This window comes from Protobothrops mucrosquamatus, unplaced genomic scaffold (assembly GCF_001527695.2).
Source record: "Protobothrops mucrosquamatus isolate PMUCROS unplaced genomic scaffold, P.Mucros_1.0 scaffold3082, whole genome shotgun sequence".
Classification (NCBI taxonomy): domain Eukaryota; kingdom Metazoa; phylum Chordata; class Lepidosauria; order Squamata; family Viperidae; genus Protobothrops; species Protobothrops mucrosquamatus.
This window is the reverse complement of record NW_015389092.1, coordinates 84,186-95,131: the sequence shown is the minus strand read 5'-3', so window position 1 is coordinate 95,131 and position 10,946 is coordinate 84,186. Positions and strand designations below refer to the sequence as shown.

The 10,946-nt window shown below is 42.0% G+C and overlaps 1 protein-coding gene across 1 annotated transcript in view; it reads right to left on the bottom strand.

The window, feature by feature from the left end:
- LOC107297017 (sarcoplasmic/endoplasmic reticulum calcium ATPase 1-like) overlaps positions 1–10,946 on the bottom strand; it is a 35,115-nt gene that overhangs the window by 20,445 nt on the left and 3,724 nt on the right. Inside the window, exons 4-5 of the mRNA XM_015826371.1 lie at positions 8,994–9,098; positions 7,810–7,948 (exon numbers count right to left, since the gene is read on the bottom strand). Coding sequence (XP_015681857.1) covers positions 7,810–7,948; positions 8,994–9,098 — 244 coding nt within the window. The remainder of the gene's footprint in view (positions 1–7,809; positions 7,949–8,993; positions 9,099–10,946) is intronic.

Genomic DNA, 10,946 nt, shown 5'->3' with positions numbered 1-10,946 from the left:
CTTCCTGACAGTGAGAACAATTAACCAGTGGAACAACCTGCCTCCAGAAGCGGTGAATGCTCCAACACTGGAAGTTTTTAAGAAGAGACTGGACAGCCATTTGTCCGAAATGGTATAGGGTTTCCTGCCTGAGCAGGGGGTTGGACTAGATGACCTTCAAGGTCCCTTCCAACTTTACTATTATTATTATTATTATCTTATCTTTTGCTTCAGGCAGCAGAATGTCTTGGGTCAGAAAGACTAGAGGTCCATTGACCCAAATTCTATATTAAGGAAAGAAAAGTGGTGGTGTCCACTGGAGGGCAGTACAAGACAATGTCAGATCTGAATACTTTATGGACAGGAGACCATTGGTTCAGTTAACCAGGATCATCAGTGTGGTGTTTTTTTGTGTTTTTTTTACAGTCTAGATCACCTTGACAGCTTTAAGGTATGTGGATGCAACTCCTAGAATTCCCTCACCAGCATTTCTGGGAGTTGAAGTCCACGTATCTTAAAGTTGCTAAGGTTGAGAAACTTTGGTCTAAACACAAAGAACATTATTTATACGGAACTGAAGGTTGCTTGAATGAGAAAAATTTCTTACTGGGATCAAATTCTGAAGCAGAAATTTCAGTGGGTGAAATTTGCTATATATATAAAATATCTCAGACTTTTTTTGTACACCACTACAGTTCAGAAATAAGTATGCTACTATTTATCTCCTAGGAAATTTTTTCAACCAGGTTTCCCAAGGCAATAATGATAAAACAAACTTGTCTGAATAGTCCTAAAAAGCAAAGACTCTTTTTAATATTATAAAAAGATTCTCTGTCTCAGCCAATGGTAGGCTTTACTTTATGCTGGTCTATGACTGTAATTAAGATTTCATTTGATTTGATTAAGCTTTGTTCACAGAAACAACAAATTAAGGCAGCAAAACATTTCATTCCTGCCTTTTGTCAAAATGGAGCTTAAGAATTCTGGAGTCCTCCATTTTTTAAAAGCATATTCACCATGAAGAACCAGACGGCATGGAGAAGGATTTTAATAGCACAATTCTATACATGTCTGTTTGTAAATAAATGCCACAGAGTAATTTAAACCTCTCATAATATGGTAGTTTTGCATTATGCATATAATATTGTTGTCAATGCTGCTAATATTGAATATTCTTGCTTTGACAAAATATGCAGAACTGTCTGGTATTTTTAGAGTTAATTCAGATGACAGAGAAAAGGGAGGAGATTAGTAAGGAAAGCCCGGGAAAAGGAACAGAAGTGAATCTTTGCCCTCCAGGTTAATTGGAAGATGTGAATCATGACCCCAAAATAGGGGAGGGGGAATGCCTGGAATGTTATGTGCAAAGGGAAGGGAAATTCAGATCTTGGCATCCATCATGCCGTGCTGACACGCCTCTACACTAATAAAGGCTTTTTTAGGTTAAACCATGCCTGAAAGTTCTTTGAAGCGTTTCATTAGTCAGACACATGACATCATGCCAAGATCCACAAATATTTTAAACCAATTAAGAGGTCCTGGACCTCGGTCACTATTCCTAATCTAAAGGGGATAGATGACAAAGATTCGGGGAAGATCTTATTATGGAAGGAGAAAGATGGCTTGAGGCCAGCACCTCAGCAGCAGCAGCTTCCCCAGAGAGTGGAGCGGCAGCCAGCCAGCCGGAGGAGAAAGAACTCTGGCAGATCTCCCAGCTGGGAGCAAAGACTTCAAAAGCAGAATGGAGAGATAACGAAGTTTTGGGTGAGTCGCTGGAAAGATTTCAAAACCCAGAGGTGAAAAGCAGAAATCAATTCCTGGAGAGAGGAGCCTATACCCCTCCCGTGGCACATCAGAAAGCCTGTCAGACCCTGTCTTCCCCTGCCAGGGACCCCAACCCTGAAGAGAGAGGGAAATCCAGTCTGAGGCATCTGCAACAATGGGTAGATTGGGTTCCCCAGCAGATGGATGGTCAGCAATTTCTGAGCTTGGCACAACTAATAGAGGCCTTGCAACAGCTTGGGGTGGGAAGAAGTTTGGAGAAACACAAAAACTGCTTTAAAAAGACGTTTGAAACCTATAAAAAGCAGGCTGATAGAAAGAGGGCTCCCCAAAGAACATTCCAAGTTGGGGAAAAGGTTTATTTGTCAACTAAATATTTACGCCTCAAATTGCCCAGCAAGAAATTGGGACCAAAATTCTTGGGGTCTTTCCCCATAGTAAGGATCATCAATCTGGTCACCGTAGAACTAAAACTCCCTAGACTTTTAGGGAGAATTCACCCAGTCTTCCATTGCAGCTTGCTGAAACCTTATCGGGGCTCCACTTTAAGACCTCCCCCGAAGAAGGCACCTGGGCTCCTCGTAGTTGCGGGACAGACCCACTATGAAGTGAAACGTATTCTTGACTCTAGAATTTTTAAAGGGAAATTGCAGTACCTAGTACAATGGAAGGGATACCCGTTGTCTGAAGCCACCTGGGTGAAATCCAGTGAGGTGAAAGCTGACAGGCTTGTCAAAAGGTTTCAGGCGAAATACCCCAACAAACCGAGAACTAGTTATTAACATATGCTTTTGTTTACATTACAGGATCTGTCCTTTTTGTAAGGGGGGCTGGATGTCAACGCTGCTAATATTGAATATTCTTGCTTTGACAAAATATGCAGAACTGTCTGGTATTTTTAGAGTTAATTCAGTTGACAGAGAAAGGGAGGAGATTAGTAAGGAAAGCCCGGGAAAAGGAACGGAAGTGAATCTTTGCCCTCCGGGTTAATTGGAAGATGTGAATCATGACCCCAAAATAGGGGAGGGGAAATGCCTGGAATGTTATGTGCAAAGGGAAGGGAAATTCAGATCTTGGCATCCATCATGCCGTGCTGACACGTCTCTACACTAATAAAGGCTTTTTTAGGTTACACCATGCCTGAAAGTTCTTTGAAGCGTTTCATTAATCAGACACATGACAATTGTATTATACAGTTTTAAGAACATTTTCCTTGCGGTTTGGACCTTTTCTGTTGGATCTGCTTTTCCTAAGAAATATTTTTATTAATTCAGCAGGCAACTCCATTAGTTAAATTTCAAAATTATATTGCTAGACATAGTTACAATTATATTCAGATCATTGATCAGCTTTTGCTGGTATTTTTAATATCAGATTTGGCTTCTTATCTCCATTTATTGAGTAGAGATAGATGAGCATTAAAAAAACATCATTGGCTTATTTATTGTGATATCGTTACATTGCAGAAAATCTTATTTTTTTAGGAAACATGTTTGAAGTACAATGTAAGTGGCAGAAGCCACATGCAATCATTTGGAGCAATTGGAATTGGAAGAGTGAAAATTTTCATCTGCATTTGTGTAAATCTCTCTCATTTAGCATTTAAATATGATTTCTGAGGTTTAATTCCTGTAGTGACAAAATTGCTCTGTTGAGGAAAATCCAATTTCTCTCAGCTCAGGATTCTCCTGTTCCCTTGACCCCATTCCCCTTAAAATGTTCCCTGGTTTTCTTTTTTTTAAATCAAGTCATTTGCCCACAGTTAGCCCAGGAGGGCTTCTTCAGTCTCTCACCTCACTATTCTCCCCCCAAATCCTTCTCAGCAACGCTATTTAACAAACACAAACCTATGCCATACTAAAACCATATATGAGACTCTGCTCAGTTGCCAGATACAGTGTTCATAAGCTATTGTATATGGAGCTTACACAAAGAAATATTGCTCAGGAATGCAGGGGAAAGCTGTATTTTCCCTGTTTTCCTCAGAAGTGGGCGATCATCAAGGAGATGCTTGGGATATGTCAGGATTGAAGAATGTAGGATGCAGATGGGGTGGAGGTTTTTTTTTGTTCTGCTTCTAAGATAGCCAGAGGCAGCATCCCAGTGTGGGTTTCTCCTTTGCCTGTCCTCCTTTCATCTGACAAGGCACGGTAACCCTAGATGTCCCCATGCACCCCAGCTCGCTTTTCCACCAGCGCATTAAGTGTCTCTCTCTCCCTCCCTCCCTCCCTCCCTCTCTCTCTCTCTCTCTCTCTCTCTCTCCTTGCCTGCCTCATCACATTCCTGAAGCATCACCAGCTGCCTGACAGTGTCCATACAAGGCAAAGCTGGTTGCTGGGCACTATCCATTGCTCCATTGCCTTCTCTTCTTCAAGGAGATGGAGAGGTCACGGCTTCCCTAGGCAGGGAGGGGAACTCAAGGCCAGGCCAGACTAGGAGAAAGGTGGCAACAACTACCTACATCCCCAGAAGTGATGCTAAAATTGCTTGGCCATCAACGTTTAAAAAAAAAAAAGAGCATAAACTATTCAGTCGATGAGCTGCTAAGGCTCCTCAGAATTATTTCTTTGTTAAATTCTTCCCTGCAGACATACAAGGATTTTGACTTTAACACACTCTCTTTTTCTCTCTGGTTATACATATATATTACCAACTCCTGAATTCCCTCCTAACATATATATTGTGAGGCCAGTTCGCAGAGGCCAAATACACAAGTGACTGGCTACATTTAAGAAGAAATTAGGGGAAATGAATCCCCTCCTTATGCAATTCTTGAAGACACAAGAACATTGGGTCCTTCCTTGGCATTTGGTCACCGAGACACATGAAAGGAGGTGATAAAATCATGAATGTCAGTTGGGCCAGACAAGAGCTATTCAGTGTCCTAATTAAGAACGGGGCATCTATGTATAGAAAGTTTCTCTTTTTGAGTAATTAGCATGAGAAATCAAAAGAGGGAAATCTTGTCACCTTCAAACCCTGCTTGTGAGATTCCCTGGGATCGCTGAGTGATAGCTGGTAGAGCTAGGGTGTTAGGCAAGATGAATCTTTGGTTGTGTTCTTGACAATGCCACCAAATCACCTCACACAGAGATTTATTGATCAAAACATATATTAGGATTTTTTTTTAATGAGCACGTTTTTAAGAATGTGAGGATCAACACAAAGTAGCATGACCAAGGAATCGGGCTTTCAGTATTAAAAAGAATGAGAGATTGAGAGATTCTCTGCAGAGGGAAACATTTACCTCTAGGTTTTTGGAAGTTGAGTTCGATGACAAAATATTTTGTGCATCCACATGCACATATACATTATTTCATTGCTATTTGAGCTGGAGCTGGAGTTTTAATTTTCCGTTGGATTTTTAACTCTCCAGGACAAATTGGGGTGGGATAGGACTGGCGGGGGGGCAGAGGGGGGGAAGTGGTCCTGTTTTAAAGGGAATGGTCCAAATAGAAGGGCTTTAGTTTCAAAAATGAGAAAGAGGGGCTTGTAATGGCCTACCAACTGTTAGCAGCCAGCATATTGCCTGTTCAGTTGCAATGATAAGATGTCTTGCGTTCTGCTTAAATTAACAAATTAACAAATCCTTTCAAAATTTACACTTAAATGTATAGACTCAAAAGAGCAAAAACATTTTCCCCTCACACTTTATCCTATTTGCTACACATAAGTGGGACAATGAATTTTATGTAAAGTCTGTTCTTTTTTCTTTTTTTTTCTTTTTTCTTTTTTGGCAATGCAGTGTTTCTCTTTTCCAGGCACCCAGAAGTAACCACTCTGATCTCCTTTGTGTGAATGTGTGACAAAAAGGAAAGCAAGAAAGAAGCTACAAGATCTCGTGAGAGAGACTGCTCCATCACATGGATGGATGGATGGATGGATGGATGGATGGATGGATGGATGGATGGATGCCCTTTATATTTTGGAAACACTTATGCAACTGGCCCCGAGAGTAAATGATCTCTGAATTAAATTAAATTAGAAAGAAGGAGGGAATGATCTGGCTGCTGGCCCAGCTCTGAGGGCAGCTGTTATCCAGTAAGTGCAGCTGAAGGGGATTCCTCAGGGCTCTGCTTTCACTGCTCCACCTCCAGCCCGCACTCTCCATGGGGACTGTCTGTTCCCAAAACATCCCTCTCGCCTCTATTCCAGGGTCAAGACAGGGCAAGCCCAAGGAGTAAACAAGCCCCATGATGGAGCAGTCTTGTTCAGATTTTGCTGAAGCAGCATCTCCAGAACTTCCTGTGGATTTGAGGCTGAAGGAACACACTATCTAACCCAAACGAAAATAGCCACTCTTCTCCTGACTTGTGGGAAATAGCTGCTACAGTGTGACCCAACAGGGTGCCTCCTGGAGTGGCACACAAAATGGGTAGAGGTAGGTGCCACATCTGGATTGGGATTCTCGGCCTTGCACAAAATGTCACTGGAAGGAGAGGCTGGCAAAAGCAGACTTCTAAGTGTGTAGAGAAAACACTGGCTTTAAATGAGTTTTGCAGCAATATATTGTCACAGAGTGAAAAAATCTAGAGTGGGTAGTCATTAATCCAATTTCTAACAAGAAGTATTTAGAAATAGACATTGTCAGAACGTTTCTTTTTCACATACTAGAAATTCAAAACAAGGTCACTTCCTTCCTTTAATTCAGCAGTTCCCAATCTTTTCTATACCCCGCACCCCTAGAACGCTTCTGATATATTCTTGCACCCCTTACAAAAGTTCGAAGTAATGGCAACGAATTATGCATATACACTATAATTTTGAAAACCCAAGTTTTCACACCCCCTGGAATATCGTCTCACACACTCATGGGGTGCGAGCACCCCCGGCTGGGAACCCCTGCTTTAATTCATTCTTGGTTCATATTCACTCAATTAATTTGATAAATTCTGAAATTTCCATGAGAGAATTATACCTCAATTTAACCTTTTCTCCTGTAATAGAAGCATTCTTGCCTTCACTGAGGGTGTTTTCCTAGGACCAAGTTAAACTCTCTCTACCATCCTTAACTGCAGAAATAAATCAGCACAAAATTGCTGCTCAATCCTGCCAATCCTCAATCTGCATAAATTGCCTCTGTTTCAAACCACTGCGGTCACCTTATTTCCTTCCAGAGATAACAAAACCAGACAAATTTGACATACCTAGAAGCTAATTTTGAATAGCATTGGAATAAGAGTTAAATGCTACTTCAATGCCAGTATACTAAGGATTGTTTAAACCGGCCTTCTTTGTGCATTGGGAACAAAATGACGACCACATCATCAGGGTATTTTGTGTCCTGGTTAGGTGCAAGTGGGAATGACCTTTATTTCTTTCAGCTCACAGAGAATAATGTCTTCTTTGCCACATATTCCAACTATAGTTCCCCTGCTTATCTAAGAATGGGTTGATCCCTGCTCGATGCTAAATATCTTTGCAACTCAATTGTTTAACAAAATAATGCTTCTTTATCACTATTCAGACTTTGGTCCAACACTGTTCAAGTTGATTGCCTGTGCAATCAATGTAATACAGGAATGCTGTGTCAGTGTCGACAATTGCTTCAGCTTAACAAACCCAAAAGCATTTTTAAATCCTCAGGTGGAGATTGGAGACAAGAATCTTGGCAACTGCTCTTTAGAGAGGGGTATAGCTGTTGATGATTGTTACTAGAGAATCATACTATCCTTTTATGGAGAATATATATCCTCTAGAAAAGAAAAAGTAGAGAATGCTGGGATATCCCTTCAACTTAATTGACCTTGGCCCTACTCTATCAAGAAGTAGGCATCACAGTGAAAGGAGAATACTGTCTTCTAGAGCCGTCGCTCCAGAAATATCTAAGCATTTTGAATGTCACTGCTAATGGTATCTGGCATCTTCGGTGGCCTCATATCTAATAGCTTCAGTTGGGAGCTTGAGCTACTTAGGGATTTAAAGATTATGGAAGAGAACTTGTGGTATCCAAACTGACTCTAGTACTCACTCTATGTTTAGTCTTCTTTGCCCTGGGGAATCCCCATGACCTTTAATGCTTCCACACGCTCCCAGCCTGACACTTACCTGCCACCTCTGCAATGTCTCCAGGGACCATGTCTTTGGCCTTTATTCTCTGTACCGCCTTCCTGTCAGATCGATAGACCTTGCCCATTTCAGGTTCATACTCCTTTAGGGCCTCAATGGCATTCTCGGCATTTCGTTCCTGCAAGGAGAAGGGCCCGCACTCAGAATTAAGATGCCCTATTGTTGCTTTCAATTACAGCTTGGCCCCCAGCAGAGGGAAGCACCATTCTATTCCATTCCATTCCCCCAATGCAAAAAAGCCAGCAGAAACAGGTGTGACCCAGGCACGGAGTAAGGAACTAAACTCCTATTCCATTAAGTCTTGAAATTTTGACCCCCCTGCAATTTGCTGAAAGCACTTTAATGCTCTCAGAGGTTGACTAGGTTGCAGTGCAGCAATCTCCTAACAGTAACCATCAGTAATGGTAACATTCATAAGGTACATCTGAAGAACAAAATGTAGTAAGCCACATTGTAGTGCGTTTAGAGCATCATAGAGGGAACTTTGCATACTAAAGAGGGCTTCACACGTTACACTAAACCACAATGTGATTTGCTTGGCTCGGGCTGGGAGTGGTTTGTGAACTTACCCATTATGCTTCAAAGCTGGCAACTTTACCATGTGTGGATTTCAAGTCCCTGTGAGTTGAAGTCCACACATCATAAAGTTGCCAAGTTTGAAAAATACTGCTTTAAAGCATGGTTTGCTTGTTTATTTATTGGGTTTATCTACCACCTTTCATTCATGAGTCCAAAGACCCACGTACAGGGCTCCCTCCTAATTTTTCCCACAAAACAACTTCCTGAGATGCGTTAGTTAACTAGAGAATTGGTCTAAAGTGCATAGGTAGCTACTGTAGTTGAGGGGAGGACTAGATTCTCCTGATGCCAGTACAACACCTGAATTAGCCCTAGGGATCTGGATTTGAAGGGGCAAAGGGGATTTGAGACGTATGGAGCACTTCTATTTTACCCATTAGTGTCTTGCAACAGAAGAGATGCCTTTTCCTGGGCTTGTGGTTTCCTGGCTTTTTTCCTGTGCAATTCCAGGAAAAGAGGCATTTTATTTAAAAACAGCTGACAGATACATGCTTCAAATCACCTTGTCCTTTGGAATCTGGATTACCCTCACAGACCTACATCCCCCAAACCATAATGAAACAAAACATGATTAGTTTGTTTACCTGCCATACTCCAACAATGGCATTGGCAATCAGGATCAATAGGATGACAAATGGTTCCACAAAAGCGGTGACAGTTTCTTCACCCTCTTCAAACCATGCCAGCACCTGTAACCCCCCCCCCCAGATATGCATAGTTGTGGAGGGGAGGGGAGAGAGAGAATGTGGTTACTCTTCCACTTCTCCCTCACTCAGATATGGTCCTTGTTCACTTTTCAGTCAGGAATCCTAAATCCCAGCCCCACCTCTCTTTTCTTCTTCTGAAATCCCATTTACTTTTTAATTCTCCTTGAACCTGCCATCTGAAAACAGCGGAAGCCAGCCTGTGTTTTGCCTCTCCACAAAAATGAAGCTTGTCAGTCAATCTCCATGAAACCTGATAGCACCAGGACAAAGGGCTCCCGTTGCTCTGGGTGGGTGGGTGTGCAAACACATGGATGCTGCACAATTGTGCAGGCAGGTGCAAGTGTGTAACTGTGCACAGCTTCAGATGTGAAAGGAAGGTATGTGTTGCACACAAGTGGAATGAAGCATCTGCACAAGGTTTCACACTGCCCCCTGCTGGAGAGAGCTGTGTCTGACAGGGTTTCTGTTGGAGGAATAGAGCATGGTGCAAATACATACCTCTTGCTGTTTGATATACGGGGGGGGGGGGCATAATTGTTGGAAGGATTATAGTCGATTAACAATACAAATGTGCTTTGTAATGCTTGATTGTTTCCCAGAGTTATCTCCAAAGACTTTATCAGATTTCCTTCTCTTTGTTTGCAGTTCCAAATTCAGCACTTAAAATCCAAAACAAGCCTGCCTCTTACTGTCTTCATTCTAACTAACTGCAATCCTAAAAATCAGGAGCGCCATGAATGTTCCCAATCTAGTTTCTATTTAATGAAGCTTCAGGTGTGTAAAAAAACAGACAAAGGTGGTAACACTAAAGACATATTCTTTCAAAAACTGCAGAAGAGATAAGTGTAGATGTGAACAAAAGAGAAAATGAATCTTGCTTAGTGCCGGTTGAACATCCCCAGAAGTGTATTTTGCAATCATCCTCTGAGAAAGAAGAATTCAACCAAGGCTGTATAGCAGCCTTCCTAAACCACAGATATTCTGAAACTTGTAGCGGAGCACCTCTCGAATGCACCACCATGGTGAAGACAAGTGCTATTTCCAATGTAATCTTAATTTTATTTATACTGTCTGTCCTATTTTTCAGTGACAGAACAATCCCAAAGCAGATAGTTCTTTCCTATGTTCAGAAGCCTCATAATACTTGTCTCCTACAGAGCTCCATAGGAGAAAGGAAAAAAGGAAATGAACTGAACAGTTTGGTTGATTGGATTTTTGGTCAAGAAAGCGCCAATATTCCTGGGCTGTCTGAACATGAAATATTGAACCACAGCTACATGAGAACCAGACTGTAAATTATGACCTTTTCTGAGATCTCCTGTTGCTGAGCCTGACCATGTGCTCTTGAAAGATCTAGTAACACAATCTGAGGAGGTTGCATCTCAAGTGTCAAGAAACTAGGCAGAAGCACAACAGACTATGATGAGCTTCTGGGTGCCTCTCTGGGCCAGGGGAGCCCTCTTTTATGGGATTCCCCTGGCTTGTAATCACACAATTCCATTGGCTGGCAAGACCCTGTTGCTAGTTAGCCAACCAGCAACGGGCATGAAACTGTATGCAGATGGAGAAGGGCAATCACCCTTAATGGGCGATCAATGGTGAAGGGCAATCACCCTTAATGGGCGATCAACGGTGAAGGGCAATCACCCTTAATGGGTGATCAGGATATGCATAGGGGATTAAGGGGGGGGGAATACAAAGAACACAACATATCCCTCTGTTAATACAGCCTAGGATTGCATTGGCTTTTTTTGGCAGTTGCAGCACAATTAAGTATACACAGAGGAATAGGCATCTATTGGCTATTTCAGGCTGATATACTGAGTCTTC